This window comes from Chiloscyllium plagiosum, unplaced genomic scaffold (genome assembly GCF_037043375.1).
Source record: "Chiloscyllium plagiosum isolate Xiang-an unplaced genomic scaffold, Cpla_swu_hap1 HiC_scaffold_17, whole genome shotgun sequence".
Taxonomy (NCBI): domain Eukaryota; kingdom Metazoa; phylum Chordata; class Chondrichthyes; order Orectolobiformes; family Hemiscylliidae; genus Chiloscyllium; species Chiloscyllium plagiosum.
In genome coordinates, this window is record NW_028270155.1 from 31,953,428 (window position 1) to 31,977,290 (window position 23,863).

General features: G+C 42.2%; 1 protein-coding gene across 1 annotated transcript; it reads left to right on the plus strand.

Moving 5' to 3' along the window:
* The first annotated feature begins 8,204 nt into the window (after nucleotides 1–8,204).
* cyba (cytochrome b-245, alpha polypeptide) lies at nucleotides 8,205–22,199 on the plus strand. Its single transcript, XM_043706763.2, has 6 exons — nucleotides 8,205–8,343; nucleotides 8,746–8,815; nucleotides 12,448–12,522; nucleotides 12,778–12,861; nucleotides 13,850–13,931; nucleotides 21,680–22,199. The coding sequence occupies exons 1-6, from the start codon at nucleotides 8,286–8,288 to the stop codon at nucleotides 21,857–21,859; spliced, it is 549 nt and encodes a 182-aa protein (XP_043562698.1). The 5' UTR covers nucleotides 8,205–8,285; the 3' UTR covers nucleotides 21,860–22,199.
* The last annotated feature ends 1,664 nt before the right edge of the window (nucleotides 22,200–23,863 follow it).

Consider the following 23,863-nt stretch of genomic DNA (forward strand, 5'->3'; position numbering starts at 1 on the left):
GAATATAAATATTAATATTTTTAAAACAGTTCACATTCCAGAAGAGGAAATGCTAGATGTCTTAGAAAACATAAAGGTGGCTAAATCTCTGGGACCTGATCAAGTGCATCCCAAGACATTGGGGGATATTAGGGAGGAGATTGGAGGCCCCTAGCAGATATATTTGTATCATCTATAACTACAGGTGAGGTGTCAGAGGACTGTAGGGTGGTTCATGTTGTGCCTGTATTTAAGGAAGTCTGTAAGGAGAAGCCTGGGAATCAAAGATATGTGAGTTTGACATCGGTAGTGGGTAGGTTTTTGGAAGTGATTGTGACAGGATTTATATTCATTTGAAGACAAGTGGAATGAACAGGGATAGCATGGTTTTGTGCCAGGAAAATCCTGTCTCGCAAATTTGAGTTTTTTGAGGAAGTAACCAAAAAGGTAGATGAAGGCAGAGCAGATGACTTTGTTTACTTGGACTTTAGTAAAGCCTTTGATTTCTTTTTATTCCTGAATCTTTATTCAAATTTCCACCACCAGGAAGAAAAGAAACACCCGAGTGGCCAGTGACAAGCAGTGCCCTTCACATCAAAGGGCAATGCTGTGTGATCAGACAGTGAAGGGGAGGGCAGGGACTAAATCAAAATAGAGTTGGACGGGGAAATAATGTACTCCACTCCCAGCGGCGCCCACCTCTCCTTGAACAACTCCAGGGTGTCGGTGGACATCATGTGCTCCTTTTCCTGAGACACCAGGGCTCTAACGTAACTGCGGAGGAAGGGCAGGCAGACGGCCCTAATGACCCCCTCCACGGCCCGCTGCCTGGACCTATTTATGGCCAGACCCAGGAGCAGACCCACGTGGAGGTCTTCAGACCTGCCCTCTCTCCTCAGTAGCGGGTGCCTGAAGATCAGGAGTGTGGGACTGATGTGCAACTAAAAGCAGAGGAGGAGGTTTTGAGAAAATCAAAAAGGGAGTCCAAATGCTAACACCCAATATATACATGGTCCACGGACTTCACAGCGCCACAGAACAAGCAGTTGGGCTGGGAGTCCGTGAACCAATGAAATCTGTGATTGCAGGGGACCGCAGCATGCAGCACCCTCCATCCCAGATCCCCGAGAGAAAGGGGGAGGACTCCCGCGTAGAGAGCCCTCCACTCGGGATCCCCACCGCCCAGTGGCAAATGGGCACACCAAGGCATGTCCGGATGGTGGATGACGGAGAAGAGGTGGACGGTGTGCAGCAGCAGTCAATACAGGACCCACCTTTTTACGTCCTTAAAAGGAACAAAACTAAAATTCCGGAGGTGGCTCAGGTTGTGCGGCACAGTCTCCCGTGGGAAGTACGGGACCTTGGGGCCAGTGTGAAATTCTGTCTGGGCAGGGGTAAGCGCGGACAGGATTCTACCGCATACCTGAGCATCCTCCAACTGGTGCACTATGTTGGGTCTGAGCACCGCTGTTTTAAGGTGTCGGATGGCGGTGGCCACGTACCGGACATCTACCGCTGCCCTGCTCGCTATGTCCTGCAGCAACATCCAGCCCAGGCCCCCGCTACCCAGCACGTCCCCGATCCTGGTCACCCTCACCGCCACGGCCCTCCCCTCTGACAGCCACTCGAACCCGCGAATACGGAGGTGCGGATTCCTGAGCAACGGCTCCCTAACGATAGCTGCTATTCCTGCCGGAGGGTAGGCACTAAAAGTAAAGCCTTTGACAAGATTCCGCACGGTAGACTAATTAACAACATTAGATCACATGAGATTCAGGTTTGCCAATTGGATGCAAAATTGGATTGACGGTAGGAGACAGAGAGTGATGGGATGATGGGGGTTTGTTTTTTGAACTGGAGGCCTGTGACCAGTGGTGTTCCATAGGGATCAGTACTGGGTCCATTTTTCTTTGTCAGTTGTGTGGATGAGAATATAGGACGAATGGTTAGTAAGTGTAGATGACACCAAAATTGAGTATAGTGGACAGTGAAAAAGGCTATCAAAGATTACAAAGAGATCTTGATCAATTGGGTCAGTGGGCTGAGGAGTGGCAGATGGAGTTTAATTTGGATAAATGTGAGGTGCTGCATTTTAGTAATACAAACAAAGACAGGACTTATACAGTTAAGGGTAGGGACCTAGGGAGTGTTGTAGAAGAGAGATCTAAGGATATAGGTACATAATTCTTTGAAATTTGCATCACAAATAGACAGGATGGTTAATTTTCTTAGAATCCCTACAGTGTGGAAGCAGACCATTGAACCCATCGAGTCCACACTGACCCTCCAAAGAGCATTCCACCAAGACCCACTCTTTAAACTCTGCACTTCCCATGGCTAACCCACCAAGCCTGCACTCTATGATCAATTTAGCATGGCCATCCACCTAACCTGCATATCTTTGGACTGTGGGAGGAAACTGGAACACCCAGCAGAAACCCACACAGACACAGGAAGAATGTGCAAATTCCACACCTGAGGCTGGAATCAAACCCTGGTCTCTGGAGTTGTGAGGCAGCAATGCTAACCACTGAGACACTGTACTGCACGCTTGCTTTCATTGCATAGACTTTTTGAATGTAGGAGTTAGGACGTCATGTTGAGGTTGTATAGGATATTGGTGAGGCCTCTTCTGAAGTACTGAGTGCAATGCTGATTGCCCTGTTATAGGAAGGATATTATTAAACTGGAGAGGGTTCAGAAAAGTTTTATCAGGATGTTTCTGGGATGGTGGGTTTAAATTATAAAAATAGGGTGGGACAGTTTTCACTGGAGTGTAGGAGGTTAAGGGATGTTTATGTAGAGATTTCTAAAATCATGAAGGGCATAGAGTCATAGAGCTGTACAGCAAGGAAACAGACTCTTCAGTCCAACTTGTCCATACCGACCAAACATCCTAAATAAATCTAGTCCCATTTGCCAGCATTTGGCCAATATCCCTCTAAACACCTCCTATTCATATATCCAGCCAGATGCCTTTTAAATGTTGTAATTGCAGTGCAATGAAATATTACCCTAGTTGTGTGCTCACGTCCTGCAGGGTAGTTGGACTCTCAGTCTTCTAATAGAGGGATATAAGCTCCTAAATGGGAAACTCAGTGAGTACACGCTTTTACTGTGAACGGAAAGGCTTAAACCCATGAGGAACAATTTAGGAAATCTAGTTTTAATGCAAATTATACTTTTCATACACCAAGTGTGACAGAAAAATAATGGTATGCTTAGGTCAAAGAAACTTTACTTAAAGTTTGTGCGAAGATTTGTAGCTCATTGTTGTGGTTCTGTTCGCCGAGCTGGGAATTTGTGTTGCAGACATTTCATCCCCTGTCTAGGTGACATCCTCAGTGCTTGGGAGCCTCCTGTGAAGCGCTTCTGTGATCTTTCCTCCGGCATTTGTAGTGGTTTGAATCTGCCGCTTCCGGTTGTCAGTTCCAGCTGTCCGCTGCAGTGGCCAGTATATTGGGTCCATGTCAATGTGCTTATTGATTGAATTTGTGGATGAGTGCCAAGGCTCTAGGAATTCCCTGGCTGTTCTCTGTTTGGCTTGGCCTATAATAGTAGTGTTGTCCCAGTCGAACTCATGTTGCTTGTCCTCTGCGTGTGTGGCTACTAAGGATAGCTGGTCGTGTCGTTTCGTGGCTAGTTGGTGTTCATAGATGCGGATGGTTAGCTGTCTTACTGTTTGTCCTATGTAGTGTTTTGTGCAGTCCTTGCATGGGATTTTGTACACTACATTGTTTTGCTCATGCTGGGTATCAGGTCCTTTGTCCTGGTGAGTTGTTGTCTGAGCGTGGCTGTTGGTTTGTGTGCTGTTATAAGTCCTAGTGGTCGCAGTAGTCTGGCTGTCAGTTCGGAAATGCTCTTGATGTATGGTAGTCTGGGTAGTCCTTTGGTTTGTGGCATGTCCTCATTACCCGTTGTCTTTCCCTTAGGCATCTGTTGATGAAATTGCGGGGGTATCCGTTTTTGGCGAATACATTGTATAGGTGTTCTTCTTCCTCTTTTTGCAGTTCTGGTGTACTGCAGTGTGTTGTGGCCCTTTTGAACAGTGTCTTGATGCAACTTCTTTTGTGTGTGTTGGGGTGGTTGCTTTCATAGTTCAGGACTTAGTCTGTGTGTGTGGCTTTCCTGTATACCTTTGTGGTGAATTCTCCGTTAGGTGTTCTCATTACCATCACGTTTAGGAATGGGAGTTGGTTGTCCTTTTCTTCCTCTCTAGTGAATCGGATTCCTGTGAGGGTGGCATTGATGATCCGGTGTGTGTTCTCTATTTCTGTGTTTTTAATGATTACAAAGGTGTCATCCACATATCTGACCCAGAGTTTGGGGTGAATTTGCAGTACGACTGTTTGTTCTAACCTTTGCATTACTGCTTCTGCTTTGAGTCCAGAGATGGGTGAGCCCATGGGTGTGCCGTTGATTTGTTCATATATTTGGTTGTTGAATGTGAAGTGTGTTGTGAGGCACAGGTCCAGTAGTTTGAGTATGCCATCTTTGTTGATAGGTTCAACGTCCTGTTGTCTGTTCTGTATGTCCAGCAAGTTGGCTATTGTTTCTCTGGCTAGGGTTTTGTCGATAGAGGTGAACAGTGCCGTTACATCGAATGAGACCATGGTTTCTTCCTTGTCTATGTGTATATTTCTGATGATGTCCAAGAATTCCTGTGTTGATTGTATAGAGTGTCTGGATCCGCTGATCAGGTGTTTCAGTTTCTGCTGTAGTTCTTTGGCCGGTTTGTATGCTGGTGTCCCTGGTAGTGATACTCACCTAAACATATACCACTGAATCCCAAAGAAGCTGCTCAGGACATGGATGGTGCCAAGTAGCAACAGGCCAAGGTCTATTTAAAATGTTGCTGCACTGTCAAAGATCGGCTGTACAGGACATTGGTTAGGCTACTGTTGGAATATTGCATGCAATTCTGGTCTCCTTCCTATCAGAATGATGTTGTGAAACTTGAAAGGGTTCAAAAAAGATTTACAAGGATGTTGCCAGGGTTGGAGGATCTGAGCTATAGGGAGAGGCTGAACAGGCTGGGGATGTTTTCCCTGGAGCGTTGGAGGTTGAGTGGTGACTTCATAGAGGTTTACAAAATCATGAGGGGCATGGATAAGGTAAATAGGCAAAGTTTTTTTCCCTGGGGTTGGGGAGTCCAGAACTAGAGGGCATAGATTTAGGGTGAGAGGGAATGATATAAAAGAGACCTAAGGGACAACATTTTCATGCAGATGGTGGTACGTGTATGAAATGAGCTGACAGAGGATGTGGTGGAGGCTGGTATAATTGCAACATTTAAGAGGCATTTTGATGGGTATATGAATAGGAAGGGTTTGGAGGGATATGGGCCGGGTGCTGGCAGGTGGGACTAGATTGGGTTGGGATATCTGGTCGGCATGGACGGGTTGGACCGAAGGATCTGTTTCCATGCTGTACATCTCTATGACCTGAATCTTAGGTTGAATCTTCATCGCATCAATATAACTAAGTCTTGCAGAGATAAGGTGAATGGCAAAGGCCTTTCTCTAAGGTAGGGGAGTTCAAAACTTTTAAGGTGAGGACATTAGGACTAACTTTTTTTACACAGTGGTTAGTGTGTGGAATTAACTGCCAGAGAAAGTGGTAGATGCAAGTGCAGTTACAATGTTTAAAAGACTTTTGGATAAGTACATGAATAAGAAAGGTTTGGAGGGATATGGGCCAAGTGCAGGCAGGTGGGACTATCTGATGGACTGAAGGGTCTGTTTCCATGCTGTATAGCTCTATGATTCTTTGCAAGACATATTCAAGGTTAGCTGTTTAAAAACATTTCCCCATGACACTTCTGGTCCCTATGTCAATCACCTTCAATGTGTCCTCTGTTTACCTACCGCTCTACCATCTGGATAGTTTCTCCTTATTTTCTCTATCAAAACAAATCATGTCTTTGAATACCTTTATTAAATCTCTTAACCCTTCTTGTTCTGTGAAGAACAATGCCAGTTTCTCCAGTCTTTGCACATAATTGAAGTTCCTCATCCTGACTTCCTTTTTGTAATTTTTTCTGCACCTTCTCTTGAGATGTCGACATTCTTGCAAAGGGTGGTGCCCAAAACTGAACGCAGTACTTTAGCTGAGTGATAACAATTTTTTAATAAAGAAATTATATAACATCTTTGGTTTTATTAATAGAAGAATAAAGTAAAAAAGCTATTATGTTTTTTTTATAAAGCCCTTTCAACTTGTTCTGCCATTTTCAAAGAGTTATGTGCACATCGCTTGAGTTTCCTGCAGCCCTTTTAAATTGTTCTATGTTATTTATATTGCCTCCCACCAAAATGTATGACTTCACACTATGTTGAAAATTTTGCAATCTGAGAAATTCACCCTTGCCTTCCTATAATTGTCAAACCAGATGCTGCATGTTGTTACCTACAAGTCATAATTAGATTTGTGAGAAGTAAAACAAGGAAGCAAATACAAATAATTTTCTGCTGATGTGGTTAGAATTTAGAATACAAAAGCTGATTTAGTAAGACATGCTGCGCCCATGTGATCTGCGTTCAAGTTCATTGCTACTTTCAAACTCAACCTTTGTCTTGGCTGAAAGATTCTGACAAGCTCTGCCTGTTCTCATATTGAACTTCCCCCTTTGACTCCACTCACTTCCTCCAAAACAATGCTATGCAAATCAATGAGTGCTGCCTATGGCTGCCTTTTTGAGTGATATATGCAACATTTCTTCCTGTTCTAACTGGTCCCCACCCTCACATCTTTTCAATTCACAGATCATTGTTTCAATTCCATTTCTTGCTCTCAACGTCAACTGGAAACATCAACTTAGCTTCCAATATCCACCTTTCCCTCACCTTTACATAGTTCACCTCTGACTCTTCATTTTCTCAAATTTTTTAGCCTCATTTCTGGAGATAGGTCAATGACAAATGACCATTACAAGCCCATTAATACCAAGAGCTATCTTGCTGACACATAAAAACTGGATTAGGCCATTTGGTCCCTCTAGCCTGCATCACCCACACTGTTTGCTGTTGGAATCTTCTCCACGCTACCGGTTACTCAGTCTCATCATATCTGGAAGGTCAGCGAGCAAACTTACATCCAGACCTCAACCTGAGCTACAAATCTTCTCAAAACTTGCTCATCATATCTATTCAGATGACATTTCATACCCATGCTTCTGATATATCTTCCTTTTTCCTCAACACAGAATTCTCCCCAACAAGGATAGGACTGTTGAGCATGTCCATTATTTTGCCAGTACTTCCCCATCCAACACTTCAATTTCCTCCCAAATCTAAAACTGAGTTCTTCTTCTCCTTAATATTGACATCAGAAGACTCCAAATTCAATTCTTACTTTTCTGCCAACTCCAGTAATAAGTCACATCAACACATATTTCCCTTCCCCTCCCCTTTCATAATTCTGAAGGGACTATTCCGTTCACCATACCCTGGTTCACAGCGCAATCATCTCTCACACAGGAGATGCATCTCTTGTCCTTTTACGTTCTTCCCTGCCACTGCCAAGGATGCAATGCATATTTCTAGGTGAAACAATGATTTACATGTACTCCTTTCAATTCAGTGTACTTTACTGTATTCACTGTTCATGATGCCTTATCATTTATATTAGAGATACTGCTCAATGGAATATTTCAATTGAATCATTGAGCTTTTCTGATGATCTGTCACCATAATTCTCCAACTCTGACCTGTCTTCAGTTTCCTGTTTTGTTCCAATAAAGCTCAACCTAAATTCAAGCGTACCTTTTGGCTGGGCAATTCTTCTGAACTCAATCTTGTGCTCAACAATTTAAGACAATAATCATTGCTACCATTTCTTCCAATGGCAACTAATGGCGACAATTCTGTTTCTCTCTTACATCTAGACTCCTTTGTGTCTTTATCTGTCTTATGAGCAACATCTCCTTTGGCCTTACATCATCAGTTTAGTCATTTCATCTCTCCCTGCCCCACGTTACCACTGATCTTCATTGTTGTTCTTCCTCCTACTTGCTTAGAACCTACTACATATCTATCCATTACCAGTTCTGAGCGGAACTATTAACTAGCCCCATCACCACTGGTACTGCCAGCTCTGCTTAAAATTTCTAGCAACATCTTTATTCTAAACTTCCTCTTTCTGCAGTCGTAGAAACTGTCAAGACCCAATTGCTGCGCCGTTGGTCACGTAGACAGTGCTAAAGAGGAAGTGACGTGAGGTCGTGAGTATTTATCGATCTCAAAAGTTCTTGAGCATCTGAGATACAGAGCATTCGGAGGTTCAGCAGGGTAGGGAGTGTGTGCACCATGGGCCAGATCGAGTGGGCGATGTGGGCAAATGAACAAGCTCTGGCATCGGGGCTCAGTGAGTAACATAAAGACTGTCGAAACTCTGCAAAACTTCCCCACGTTTGCTTCCCTCAGTGCTAGAGTGAAACTTCTGTAAATGCCACTTTCTGGGACGGACTTCTCGCTTGTGAACTGATGGAAAAGCTGCAGGAATAGACAGGGTTTGTTTAGATGCTCACCATCACCTCGATTGTACACTTACTGCTTGTATTTCTTTTGACTTGCGAGAAACATTTGGGGTCATAATTTTAGACAGTTAAATCTGATTTTGTCGCTTTCAAAACAAATCGGCATCGACTAGTACAGAAATCCCATTTTATTTTATACATTTCGAAAACCGTGCTATCCCCTATCATTGAGACGGTTTTAGAGTTTCGATGACTTAGAGCTGCCTTCACTTGTATTTCCTCCTTTTTAGTTCTGCTTATTGGAGGCGTGGTCGGAGTGGCTGGACAATTCAGAGATTGGGAATTTGCCGCTTATGGCGTGTATCCTTTTCAGCTGGAGAGCTCCCAAAATGTTAGTCCTGACTTTAAACAAAAAAAAACCTCTTACATTGAACATTGAGAAATGTATTTTCAGTAAGCAGTGTAAGAGAAGCTCTATTCTGGGTAGTTATAAGCCACACCAGGGGCTGAGGGCAGTATGGTGTGGACTAGATGGGCCAGATAGCCTTTCTTGTGCTGTGAATTTATCAGTGTTCAGAAATGTTCTGGCGCATAAGGAGGTCATTTGCCCCATTGTGTCTATATTGGCTCTTCAAGTGAACATTGTTACCTACTGCCAGTATCCTGCTTTCTCCCTATTTCCTTGATCAAACTTGTGGTTGCCACTTCCAATCTCAATTTTTTTTGCTTTCTTCATGCGTTTGCTTCTATATTAAAGGTGAATTGCTTGAGGAGGAGCAGTTGCATGTGTTGACAAATGATGCCAGCTTTTTGATTTCTGATCAGAGAGTAAGGTGCACAGTTACCCCATTGATAATTCACAATTTCAACTTTGGAATGGGTTAATTCTTGGGTGGAGTTCTTTTACATCACAACAGAGGGTGAAAAAAATGGTAACCTTTCTCAATTGACAATGATGATGTTCAGAAGACACATCATCCTTTGAAGACCCGGGGGGAGCAGGAAGAGGGTATTGAATTATCTGTGTTTGATGGAAGTAGAATAGAAGTCGAGTTAAAAGTCAGGGAGGAGATTGCAGAGACTTTGCCTTTGATCTTTATGTCGTCAATGTCTACAGGAATAGTGCGAGAAGACTGGACGATAGCAAATGTCCCCTTGTTCAAGAAGGGGAGTAGGGACAACCCTGGTAATTATAGACCAGTGAGCCTTACTTTGGTTGTGGGTAAAGTGTTGGAAAAGGTTATAAGAGATAGGATTTATAATTATCTAGAAAGGAATAAGTTGATTAGGGATAGTTAACACAGTTTTGTGAAGGGTAGATCGTGCCTCACAAATCTTAAGAGTTCTTTTGAGAAGGTGACCAAACAGGTGGATGAGGGTAAAGCGGTTGATGTGGTGTATATGAATTTCAGTAAGGTGTTTGATAAGGTTCCCCATGATAGTTTATTGCACAAAATAGGGAGAGATGGGATTGAGGGTGATTTGGAGGTTTGGATCAGAAATTTTCTAGCTGAAAGAAGACAGCGAGTGGTAGTTCATGGGAAATGTTCATCCTAGAGTTCAGTTACTAGTGGTGTACTGCAAGGATCTGTTTTGGGTCCACTGCTGTTTGTCATTTTTATAAATTCCATGGATGAAGGCATAGAAGAATGGGTTAGTAAATTTGCAGATGACACTACTGTCAGTGGAGTTGTGGATAGTGCCGAAGAATGTTGCAAATTACAGAGAAACAAATAAGCTGCAGAGCTAGGCTAAGAGGTGGCAAATGGAGTTTAATGTGGAAAAGTGTGAACTGATTTACTTTGGAAGGAGCAACAGAAATAAAGAGTACTGGGCTAATAAGATGAGCAGGGAGATCTTGGTGTCCATGTACATAGATCCCTGAAAGTTGCCATCCAGACTGATAGGGTTGTTAAGAAGGCCTACGGTGTGTTAGCTTTTATTGGTAGAGGGATTGAGTTTCGAAGCCACAAGGTCATCCTGCAGCTGTACAAAACTCTGCTGCGGCTGCACTTGGAGTATTGCATACAGTGCTGGTCACCACATTATAGGAGAGATGTGGAAACTTTGGAAAGGGTTCAGAGATGATTTACTAGGATGTTACCTGGTATTGAGAGAAGGTCTCATGAGGAAAGGCTAAGGGACTTGAGGCTGTTTTCATTAGAGAGAAGAAGGTTGAAAGGTGACTTAATTTAGATGTAAGATAATCAGAGAGTTAGATAGGGTGGACAGTGAGAGCGTTTTTCCTTGGATGATAATAGCTAACACAAGGGGACATAGCGTTCAATTGAGGCATGATAGACATAGGACAGATGTCAGAGGTAATTTATTTACTCAGTAGTAGGGGCGTGGAATGCCCTGCCTGCATCAGTAGTCGACTCGCCAACTTTAAGGGCATTTTTAAATGGTCATTGAGTAAACATATGGATGGTAATGGAATAGTGTGGGTTAGATAGGCTTCAGATTGGTTCCACAAGCTGGCGCAACATCGAGGGCTGAAGGGCCTGAACTGTGCTGAAATGTTCCATGTTCAATTTTAACACCAATTTGCACATGCAAACAGCAATAAGATCAATTACCTCATCAATGTTTTCGCTGTTACAGGATCAAAGAATCATACAGACCCTTCAGTCCAACTAATTTGCGCTGACCATGTTCCCCTAGTTCTGCCTGCCTGTGCTTGGCTGATATCTTCCCACACCTTTCCTATTCATGAACGTATTCAAATATCTTTTAAATGTTGTAACTGTACCTGCATCCACCAATTCCTCTGGAAATTCATTTCACACTTGTGTAAAAAAAAATTGTCCCCCGTGTCCTTTTTAAGTCTTTCTCCACTCACTTTAAAAATATGTCCCCTAATCTTGAAATCCCCCACCATCGGGAAAAGCTGCCATTCACCGTATTGGTATCCCTCATTATTTGAAAAACCCCTCAACTTCCTCTGCTCCATTGAAAAAGTCCCAGCCTATCCAGCCTCTCCCTTTAACTCAAATCTTCCATACCTGGCAACATCCTGGTAAATCTTTTCTGAACACTCTCTCTCTAGCATGATAATATCCTTCCTCTAACAGGGAGATCAAAACTGGAAGTAGTACTCCAGAGACTCTAGAGGAGTTGAGGGTGAAATTCCAGGCAGAATATTGGGAGGAAAGTTCACATGCTTTCCTTTGAAGAATTCAAGTTTCAATTTAGGTTGTTACTGAAGAGACAATGCACAACTCCCTCAATAATATTAAGCCGTGAGCCAAATAGTTGCTCAAATATTTAAAATAGTTCTTCTGACTCTAAAGCTCTTGGCCAAAACTAGGAGACAGTACATTTAGAAAAAGATGAATGGATAAGTCATTATTTATTCTCTCTTTTTCAGTTATATCAGCATTTCTTTACTTGAAAGGCAGTATTGTGCATGTATGGATCCTGCATCAAATGGCTGGATTGTACCTATTTTAATAGAATAATCTTAAGAACAGAAGGTGTTTTTGATGACAATGTAATGGTAACTTTTTGGTGAAGCTTTGAACTATCTTCAGGCTTTGGAAGCAGATGTTTAGTTTTGCATTTGATCTACTTCTATTGGTATGTGGAGTGAGCGGAAACTAAAGTGATGAAGATATCCAAAAGTAAAATGCATACCAACTTAAGTCCGTTGTCACCATCTTAATTACAAGAATCAACTCAGTAGTTTATCTGAACATTTTGGTAGGATGGAAATAATTTTCTTCTTTCTCCAAGAAGTCACTGAATAAAATGTAAAGTTTCAGTAGATTTGTGGAGTGTACTTTGTGATTGATATTTATGCTGAATTTCTAGCAGCTGTTTAGACTGTAGTGGCTGTAATAAAAGTAATCTTTCTAGTTTGATAACTTTTGAAGGTCATGAGAGCAGGTTGTGAAATTGAAGAAGTAACTGCTGGCTCCATGGAAGGCTGACTGAGCTGAATCATAGTGGCATTCAATTGTGATTTTTTTTCTTTAACTTGAAATATTCAGTGCTGCAGGTGTCTTTGTAATTTTGTTGGAATATCCCAGAGGAAAGAGACGAAAGGGAACAACCATGGAGAGACCGTAAGTAAATAATTGACAGAGAAAAGAATATGATAAAGAAGTTATATTGAACTTAAAATGCTTGGCTATATATGAATATGTCATTTATTTAAAAGGAGTATGATTGGTACAAAGAAGGATAGAGAAGCAGCAGAATAAAAGCAAATGGAAATAATTGAAAGAAGCAAATTGTTATTTTTAATAGGAAGAGTTTTTATTAAATTACAGGACATTTTCAATACTTTGTTTCATTTACTGCTAATTTTTTGATCCTAGGGGTCAGTGGCTTTTGGCAGCTGTTGTGAAATTGTTTGGACCTTTAACACGGAATTACTATGTCCGTGCTATTCTCCACGCATGGTAGGATTCATATGTTTCTTTTTGTTTTGTTGTCAAAATAATTATGATTTGGATTTGAAGCTGTCTTTTGAATTCTTTATCTCAAAGGAAGTTTTGACTGATCTTCTTTATTAATAATCACATGAAAATTTGAAGCTAATAACTAAGTGCTACCTATGCTACAGAAGTCCTGTGGGTTGGATATTCCCACACTTTTCCACCAAACACACTCTATAACCACCAACAATTCCAAAAATGCAGTGCTGGTGCATTCATTTGTTTACTATACCTACTTATTGAGGAATTCTGCTGATAAGGGCAGTGCCATATCTAGTGTCATGCTACACAGTTTGCTACTTGCAGTATGCGTTGAACTTCAGCTATAATTGAACTAAGATCTTCAGTAACCGTCCGTCTACTTCAGAGTGACCATTTGGCACCCACGGTAGAACAAAAAAAAGAGTAGGGGTGTAAAAATGTGAATTACGTTATCTGGGTTGAAATATTCATATTATTTCAGCTAGAGAAAAATGATGGAATTGTACAGCAGGTCTGACCGTATCTGTGAAGAGCAAATATCGCTAACATTTTCAAACACAGATTCTTTGTAGGAATTCAAGATTTGAGCCATAAAGAAACATTCACTGATTTTTAAAAGAGAATGACTGACTGGATGGACTGACTGACTGTCTCAGAATGACCTAATCAGTAGAGAGGACATGAATGGTTTGAATGACTTGAAATCTGTTCCATCAAATAATAGGGAATACTCATCCTTATAAAGATTCTCAGTTACTTTCCTGAAGGGGATTTTGTGCAGATTTGCTTTTGCATCTTTATTCTTTTAAATTTATATTTGTTTGCAAGTGTTCAGGCTTCTTCATCTTTTACTTATGGAAAATATCACTATTTTGTACAAACATCAGAGATTTATGAATGTCTGGGTGATGCTGCTGCTGCTGCTAAGTGTTTGTCTAAAGGATTTTGCTGTTTGTTTAATTCTCTCCAGCCTAGCAGTACCTGGAGGCTTTATATTACCCACAGTCCTGGGCACCGTCAACCTTGGCATTGCCAGCCTCATCTACCTACTTGTAAGTGCATGTTCCTATTCTTGTAGTATTTGAAGTATAAATACTCTGAACCATAACCATTTCAATTGAGGTTATTTTGTGACTTAGTGCATTAACTGATTAAATACTACTTTTCAAAATAATCCTTTTCTCTTGAAATGAGAAACAATGTTTTTTTTTGTAATTTTGTTCATGGAAGGTGGGTATTGCTGACGAGGGAAGAGGGCAATCAAGAGTCAGTCACATTGCAGTGGGTCTAGACTCACAAGCAGATCAAACTGGGTAAGACTGGCAGATTGCGTGCAGTAATCATTTGTTTATAAGTTCAAAAGCAATTATTGTTTGGATTTGAGATTGCCAAATAAATAAAAAGACAATTATGACCATGCAACTGAAGCTATAGAAAATAGGTACATATTTTTGAATACATAAGGTACTACAAAAAATATTGCACTGGTGTTAATGCTACATACTTGTATAGAATCTGTAATTAATGTTTTTTATTACTGAATGTTTTTCTTAAAATTCCAATGGGAGATTGTTCTGAACAACTCCAGAGACCGGAGGACATAAATCTTCGCTGATACTCCAGTGCAACACTAAAGGAGTGCTGCATTGTGAGAGATGCTGATTTTCAGATGAGATGTTAAAACAAAACCATGTGGTATTTTTCCTCCATGTCCTGGCCAATATTTATCCATCAATCAGCATCACAAAAACAGAACATCTGGTCATTAGGACAAACTGTGTGCATGATCTTGCTGTCATATTTCCCACACCAGAACACAGTGCTGTTGAAAACTATTTAATAGGCTGTAAAACACTATTAGATGAGCTCATGAGTGGCATTCTACAAATACAAGTCTTTCTTCCTGCTGATTCAGCCATTTTATCTAATTCATAAATAGAGGCATTAGCCAGAACAAAATCTAATTCCTGTGCTGAGGTAGCTGAATTCAGCTAGGATGGCATTTGGTACACTGATGTTTTCTTCCACAGTTCTGAGTTAGAGAGTGAATGTCTGCCACTTGAAAGCATTTGTTAAAAGTTGATCCTTATTGGCATCAGTTGAGAACAAGATCAGATCACCTGCTGATACATGCTGTTTAGGGTCACGTGTGAAAATTAGCCACTTGAACAACACACGATGATATGAATAACTGAATGAGAAAGATGAGATGAAAAGTCTTGGCAAGTAAAATATGAAGATATTAGGTTGATGGTTTTAGTTCATTAATAAACGAAAGTAACCATAGTTGTCAGAGATGTCCAATATATGAATAGAACTATAAATAGCAGTGGCAATGGTTCTGGATGTAGGTTTGTTCGCTGGGCTGGAAGGTTCATTTCAGACGGTTCGTCACCATAATAGGTAACATAATCAGTGATGAAAATGTGTTGCTGGAAAAGCGCAGCAGGTCAGGCAGCATCCAAGGAACAGGAGAATCGACGTTTCGGGCATAAGCCCTTCTTCAGGAATGAGGAAAGTGTGTCCAGCAGGCTAAGATAAAAGGTAGGGAGGAGGGACTTGGGGGAGGGGCATTGGAATTGCGATAGGTGGAGGGAGATCAAGGTGAGGGTGATAGGCCGGAGTGGGGTGGGGGGCGGAGAGGTCAAGAAGAAGATTGCAGGTTAGGAAGGCGGTGCTGAGTTCGAGGGATTTGACTGAGACAAGGTGGGGGGAGGGGAAATGAGGAAACTGGAGAAATCTGAGTTCATCCCTTGTGGTTGGAGGGTTCCCAGGCAGAAGATGAGGCGCTCTTCCTCCAACTGTCATGTTGCCATGGTCTGGCGATGGAGGAGTTCAAGGACATGCATGTCCTTGGTGGAGTGGGAGGGGGAGTTAAAGTGTTGGGCTACGGGATGGTTGGGTTGGTTGGTCCGGGTGTCCCAGAGGTGTTCTCTGAAACGTTCCGCAAGTAGGTGGCCTGTCTCCCCAATATAGAGGAGGCCACATCAGGTGTGAGCCTCCATATGAAGCACTGGTGGTGTGACCCACTTTCTATTTGTGTTTAGGTTTCTTTGGGTTGGTGATGTCATTTCCTGTTCTTTTTCTCAGGGGGTGGTAGATGGGATCTGAGTCAATATGTTTGTTGATAGAGTTCCGGTTAGAATGATTTGGATCCCATTTACCACCCCCTGAGAAAAAGAACATGAAATGACATCACCAACCAAAGAAAACCTAAACACATAAATAGAAAGCGGGCCATGCCACCAGTGCTTCATCTGGAGGCTCACCAATGATATTACCTATTATGGTAATGAAACATCTGAAAACGAACCTTCCAGCTCAGCGAGCAAACCTTCAGCCAGAACCTCAGCCTGAGCTATAGATCTTCTCAAAACTCACTGGCAATTGTTCTATTCTGGGCTGCCAATGGATGGGGTAGGTCTTGGCTTTGTATCTGTGCTAAGAGGTGTTGAGTAACTGCATTTGAGAAGGAATTTCACACCGACAGTAAATGCTACCTTTTCAACTGGAAAATGACACCAAATGTTTCTTGAATTTATAATACTAGTTTCACCAACGACATATGTCTCAGCTACATTAGGATATTTATAAAAATATTGCAAATGATAGTATTAAGAGATAGCTCCTATGTGTGCCCTAATAATGGGCATTAAGATTTTTCACATTTTCAGTCTGTTGCATATTTTTGTAGGGTTGTGCTGTGAAACTGAGCTATTTTTGTGATCTTTCTGACAAAACACCTTGAATAAATACATTCTACATTTGATAAAGAGCAGCAAACAATCCCCCAACTGAATAATTACTGATCTGCCAGATTGAAGTTCCTTGTACTACCAGATTGTGGGAGAAATTAGGTTTCATTGTGTCCTGAGTTGTATTGCAGCACTGCTGCCTGGAAACTGGCAGAAAAATGTATTCTGAAGTTTAGTGCATGTATAGAATAGAGATGATTGGTTGCACACTGTGTGGTTGTTTCATTGTGGCAGCCTCAAGAGTGTGTTCCTGGGAAAGCATGGCAGGTCAGGCAGCATCTGAGGAGCAGGAGAATAAACCTTTCATCAGGAATGAGGCTTCTGGGCGGGAGCTGAGAGATAAATGGGAGGGGCATGGGATGGGTAACTGAGAAAGCGATAAGTGGATGAATGTGAGGGAGACCGGTGATAGATCAGGCGGGGGGGGGGGAGTGATGGACTGGTCCGGTGGGTAGTGCCGGGTTGGAGGCTTCGGACTGGAATAATTTGGTGGAGGGGAATGAGGAAGCTGTTGAAATCCACATTTATCCTTTGATTTATCCCTCAAGGCAGAATATGAGGCGTTCTTCCTCCAGGTGTTGGATGGTAACGGTTTGGCAGTGGAGGAGGTCCAAGACCTGCACGTCCTTGACGGAGTGGGAGGGGGAGTTGAAGTGTTCAGCCACGGGGCGGTGGGGTTGGTGTGTGCGGGTGTCCCAGAGATGTTCTCTGAAATAGAGTCATAGAGATGTACAGCATGGAAACAGACCAGATATCCCAACCCAATCTAGTCCCACCTGCCAGCACCCGGCCCATATCCCTCCAAACCCTTCCTATTCATATATCCATCCAAATGCCTCTTAAATGTTGCAATTGTACCAGCCTCCACCACATCCTCTGGCAGCTCGTTCCATAGATGTACCACCCTCTGCATGAAAAAGTTGCCCCTTAGGTATCTTTCCCCTCTTACCCTAAACCTATGCCCTCGAGTTCTGGACGCTCCAACCCCAGGGAAAAGACTTTGTCTATTTATCCTATCCATGCGCCTCATAATTTTTTAAACCTCCTATCAGGTCACCCCTCAGCCTCTGACGCTCCAGGGAAAACAGCCCCAGCCTGTTCAGCCTCTCCCTGTAGCTCAGATCCTCCAACCCTGGCAACATCCTTGTAAATCTTTTCTGAACCCTTTTAAGTTTCACAACATCTTTCAGATAGGAAGGAGACCAGAATTGCATGCAATATTCCAACAGTGGCCTAACCAAAGACCTGTACAGCAGCAAACATGACCTCCCAACTCCTGTATTCAACACTCTGACCAATAAAGGAAAGAATACCAAACGCCTTCTTCACTATCCTATCTACCTGCAACTCCACTTTCAAGGAGCTATGAACCTGCACTCCAAGATCTCTGTTCAGCAACACTCCCTAGGACCTTACCATTAAGTGTATAAGTCCTGCTAAGATTTGCTTTCCCAAAAATGCAGCACCTCGCATTTATCTGAATTAAACTCCATCTGCCACTTCTCAGCCCAAATGATCCGCAACAAGGTGCCCTGTCTCCCCAATGTAGAGGAGAACACGCCGGGTGCAACGGATGCAATAGATGACATTGGTAGAGGTACAGGTAAATTTCTGATGAATGTGGAAGGATCCCTTGGGGCCTTGGAGGTAAGTGAGGAGAGTAATGTGGGCGCAGCTTTTGCATTTCCTGCGGTGGCAGGGAAAGGTGCCAGGAATAGGGTGTGGGCTGGTGGAGGATTGCATCATCTTCTGCCACCTCCAAATGGACCCCACCACTAAAGATATATTTCTCTCCCTACCCTTATGAGCGTTCTGGAGAGACCATTCCCTCCGCTACTCCCTCGTCAGGTCCATGCCCCCCAACACTTTCCCTGCCACTGCAGGAAGTGCAAAACCTGCGCCCACACCACTCACCTCACCTCTGTCCAAGGCCCTAAGGGATCCTCCCACATTCTGTCAGAAATATTACCTATACTTCTACCAATGTCATCTACTGTATCTGTTGCACCTGGTGTAGTCTCCTCTAATCAGGGAGACAGAATGCCTTCTTGCAGATCATTTCAGAGTACATCCCTGGGACACCCGCACCCACCAACCCCACTTCAACTCCCCCTCCCACTGTGTCAAGGACATGCAGGTCCTAGGCCTCCTCCACTGCCCAAACCATTACCGATGCCTGGAGGAAAAGTGCCTCATATTCCATCTTGGGACCCAGCAACCACACTGGGTAAATGTGGATTTCAAAGCTTTCTCATTTCCCGTCCCCCACGTTATCCCAGTCCCAAGCCCCCAACTCGGCACCGCCCTCCGGACCTGTCCATTACTCCCCCCTCTGACCCATCACCGTCTCCCTCACCTTCATCCACCTATCACTTTTGTCAGCTACCCACTCCACACCCCCCCCCCCACCTCCGCCTCCCATTTATCTCTCAGACCTGGCCTACAAGTCTCATTCCTGATGAAAGACTTATGCCTGAAACATCGATTCTCCTGCTCCTCGGATGTTGCCTGATCTGCTGTGCTTTCCCAGCAACACATTCTCTCGACTCTAATCTCGAGCATCTATAGTCCTCACGTTCCCTCATAGTGGCAGTCTAATTGTCTTGCTGCTATCTCAGAAAGACAGATGCTAAAAATTGACAGAAATTAATGCATGGAATGGTTGTTTTGACTGACCACCATTACACATGCAGACAAGCAACACTGGGAGGCAGTTCCTTAATGACCAAGACCTTGCTTGTTTCATGTAAGATACTTTTATTTTGTTTCAATAATGTTTTTCATTAGAACAAGACTTAAGATTTAACATTATGATATTTATTAGAATTGTGTTTGGTCATAATTTAAGGTTAATAACCTTAGGTTTACACAAGTTGTACACAAATTTAAGGTTAGTAACTATAATCTGTATAAACTGCAGAGAATATCTGACTAATGTGATGATAGGTCTGTATAGTGTAAAGAAAGACACAGTCAATGTTCAAACTACGCAGGGGCAACAGAGGGATTGAACCCTGAAAGTCCTCAACCACCTGGAACGTTCACATTTGCTTTTGAGGCGGTGGGTGGGTTTTTGGAGAGGGGGTGGATTGTGGTAGTGGTGGAATGTGTGACCTATCAAATAAAAGTTCATTGACCCGATCAGCAGCACATGCTTATGACTGGAATAGCAGTGAGCAGTTAAAGGCAGTACCGGGGAAAGAGAGTGACCACAAGCTGAGAGCCAGGGTTTAAGGGCTGAAAGCTGAGGCTGGGGACAGAGCATGGATGATGGGAGGAATGGTGGGGGAGGTAGTGAGGTCTGGGAGCAACATGATGAAATCCAGTGGGAGATGAGTGCCAAGAGAAATATTTGGCTGGGCGGGCTTTTATTGAGTCCAGGAATTCCATCTGCTGGGTCTGGCCTCAGTCAGCCAGAGGAGGGCAGAGATGGGAGGGTGAAGTGGCTGCAGGCTGGTTCTGGACTGGGAAGGAGACTGCAAAGGTGGTGTATGGGAGAGGGAGGTTTCAAGGATCGGGTGAGAGGGTAGCTGTACAGCTTTAAATCTGTCAGCAAAGAAATACTCTTAACTAGAACCTAAGGAAGTTTCAAATTACTGAGGTAATTTAATACCTTGCCAAAAAAAAGTGGCCTCTCTAGTATAAGTTCAGCAGCTCACATTTTTGGAGAAAATTATAGGCAGTTCTACGTAATGAATACTGTCAATAGGGTTGTAACTACCTGGATAAAATGTTTCTGATTTGTGCCCTTCTTGTGATGGGAAAATATTGGCTATGACCTCAGCAGATGTCTTTTAAGGGGATAGATTTTTGTGCATCAAAGTGTGTGTCAATAGTTTGGCAGAAAATATTTTTGTTAACTTTCTGCCTATTTGTTTTATACCAATTTAAAGACTGGTCTTCAGGAACTTACATGTTTTTATTGTCTGTTATGGCTTTTAAGTGTAATGGAGGGGTGATCATTATTGAGGACATTGAATGTATTACTTTCATGTGAGAGTAATACATGTGAGAGTCCAAATACCCATTTATCAACAGACATGTGAAAGATGTTGTTACTACATCACAACATAACTGATAAATTGCTGAGAATGAAAAAGTACCCCCGACAAAAAGTCAAAAAGTCCCCCTTGAAAGATGCTCAAAAGGAGTCCTTGTAAAAGAAAATAATTTTGAACTTGTGTTCACAAAAGTGTGGATAGGCCATTCAACCCCTCAAGCCTCCTTGCCATGAAGTCAGAACATGATTGATATGAAACTGAACTCTTTTTCTTTAATCTATCTTCATGTCCTTGTGCAATAAAATCTGTGTATCACCTTGTCTATTATTCATTTCTTAGGAATGGACAATTCCAGATTTTGACTCCACTTTGTATAGACATAATGGATACTAGTTTGACCATCTCATTCAACTCCTTATCCATGTCCCTCCATGCCTTGCCCCTTCCTACATCTGTAACTTTTACATACTCCACCTCCAGACTCAGTTTTAATTTTCACCACAATCTGTGGCTGTACTTTTCAGCTGCCTTTGCCCTAAACTTTTGAATGCGCCCCCTGAATTTCTTTAACACTGTCTCCCACTTGCGCGCTCTCACTGTCGCATTCTCTTCTTGCTCTTTTTGTTATGATCAACCTCTTATTCATCCTTCTTGATATCATCTTTTGCAGCTTAGTGCCAAAATCATTTTCTTCCTTTTGGCCCTGAAACATACCTTGGTTGTTCGTCGTATTAAAGCTGTTATATAAATGCATATTTGTTGCAAGTAGTGTTTTCTGATTTGTGACTCCTGAATGGTGAAGTTCTGATTTTAAGGTTGCACATCTTTGGGAAAGTTAGATCACAGTCTGCTCCACTACACTCAGTTTTGGGTGTTAGACCTCAAAAGAATATATTAACTGCAGAAAGCATACATTCATTCAGCATAATTATTCCAGAGCATTTAAGAGTTATATTATGAGAACAAGTTACATTAATCTGTCCTGAGAGATGATCAAATGACTGGTGGCATCATTTTTTAAAAATATTGTATTTCTCAATCTAGGCTGCCTTCCGAAAAGAAGAATGGAGACCTATACAGGCGGTGCAGACTCAAAAAGGACACGTTGGAAAGAGTATCCATCAGCCACCCACAAACCCTCCACCACGGCCTCCTGCTGAACATCGAAGAAAACAAATGGATGATGGAAGAACTGGAGCTATTGAAGTCACTGCCACACCTTGACTCAAACTGAAGTGATTCCAATGGCAACTGTAATTATTCATCTGTCCTACTATTTTACTGAACATGTTAATACAGTGCAATGTGGTATTTAGACCCCATATAAGATCAAATTATGATTTCTTTGAAAGAAATGTGAACATTTTTTCTGCTGCAGGGGTTTTCTCATTTACAGCAAGAGACAATCTGCTATTTTGTTTTTTTTTGTTATCATTAATGTTTCTGTGATATTGTTACCTAAAGTTCTTCCTTTTCATTTATGCTGTTGATAAGACTTGTTCTTTGTAAAGTATTAATAAAGTAAAAGAATGGGCTGACAAATGCCATTCTGTTAAAACATTAATAGTAATTCACTGTTGGGTTTGTAAAAGAGGAAGGAAATCATTTGCTCTAATGTACAAATCTCACAACCCAAATATAATTGAGTGATGAATCATGGCATTCCAAGTGATTACAACAGAGGGAACTGATCTACTTCCCTCAAAGCTCTCTCTCTCTGTCTCTTCTCTCCGCATTCCCCCCCCCCCCAGCCATATTCTTATCCAAATAATTTATATAAAATGGCAACAAAAGTGAACCCAATACTGATCTATACAGAACACCATTAGTTACAGGCCTCCATTCCGAAAAGCTATCCTCCACCACCCACCCTCCATCTTCTACTGTAAACCTAATTTAGTTTCGAATTGGCAAGCTCACCTGGAATCCCATTTGATCTAACTTTACCAATTCGTCTACCACGTGGAATCTTATCAAAGGCTTTACTGAAGTCTCATTATGCAATGTCTATCACTGTGCTCTCAAAACGTAATCTTTGGTTACTTCAATAAAAAACTCAAATCAAGTTTGTGAGACAGTTTCCCTTGCACAGAACTATGCTGACTAGCCCTAATGAATCCTTATTTCTCCAAATGTTTGTAAGTCCTTTCTTTCACAATCACCTCCAACAACATACCCACTACTGACATTGGACTCACAGGTCTATCGTCTCCAGGTTTCTTGTTACAGCCTTTCTTAAACAATGGTGCAACATTAATCACTCCAGTCCTCTGTTACAGCATTAAATAGACCCAATGTCACAAGATATGATTCTTGGAAATCATGTATGATCAACTTATCAACTATAATTTTAAGCAGTATGTGCCATACACCTCTACTCTGGTCATTACTCCATGGGAAGCAATGTTTTGGAGATATTGTCTCATACTCAGTAATGAATATTAAGTAGTAGATATGATATAATGCATACATAGGATTTGTGCAAATTCAACCAAATGCTCATTCATTTACCAGCTTTGAGTCTGCACCCTCTGTCAGTAGGTATTGGAATTTTTATTTTAACCGCATACGGAAAATTGATTTTGAAACATTTTAAAGTAAACTCATTGGACTTCCCTACTATCAACATCCTGGGGATTACCATTGCACCAGAAACTCAACTGAACCCACCACATAAACACATTGTCTACAAGAGCAGTTCAAAGGCTAGGAAAAATGTGGTAACTTATTTAAAACCCAAAGCCAATTCACCACCTACAACACACAAGTCAAGTATGTGATGGAATACTCCCTGCCTGTTTAGTTGGTTGCAGCTCCAACAACACTCATGGAGTTTGAAATCATCCAGGACAAAGCAGGCTGCGTTATTAGTTCTATATTCATAATCATCCATGCCTTCCACCACTGAGGTTCAGTAGTGTGTACTATCTGTAAGATGCACTGCAGAAATTCACTAAAGGTCCTCAAGACAGCAACTTCCAAACCTGTAACCACCTCCATCTAGAGAGACAAGGACGGCAGATACATGGAAGCATCACCTCCTGCATGTTCATCTCCAAGTTATTCACCATCCTGACTTGGAAATATATTGCTTTCACCGTCACTGGGTCAAAATCCTGGAATTCCCTCCCCATGGCATGTTGGATCAACTTACAGCGAGGGTTTTCTCCGCATGCTTCAGTTTCCTCTCACAATCCAAAGATGTACAGGTTAGGTGAATTGGCAATG

Coding starts and splice junctions, on each gene's coding strand:
- cyba (XM_043706763.2), top strand. CDS start 8,286: ATGGGCCAGATCGAGTGGGCGATGTGGGCAAATGAACAAGCTCTGGCA. Junction 8,816..12,447: donor GAATTTGCCGCTTATGGCGT/GTATCCTTTTCA, acceptor TGAAATATTCAG/TGCTGCAGGTGTCTTTGTAA. Junction 12,862..13,849: donor CGTGCTATTCTCCACGCATG/GTAGGATTCATA, acceptor AATTCTCTCCAG/CCTAGCAGTACCTGGAGGCT.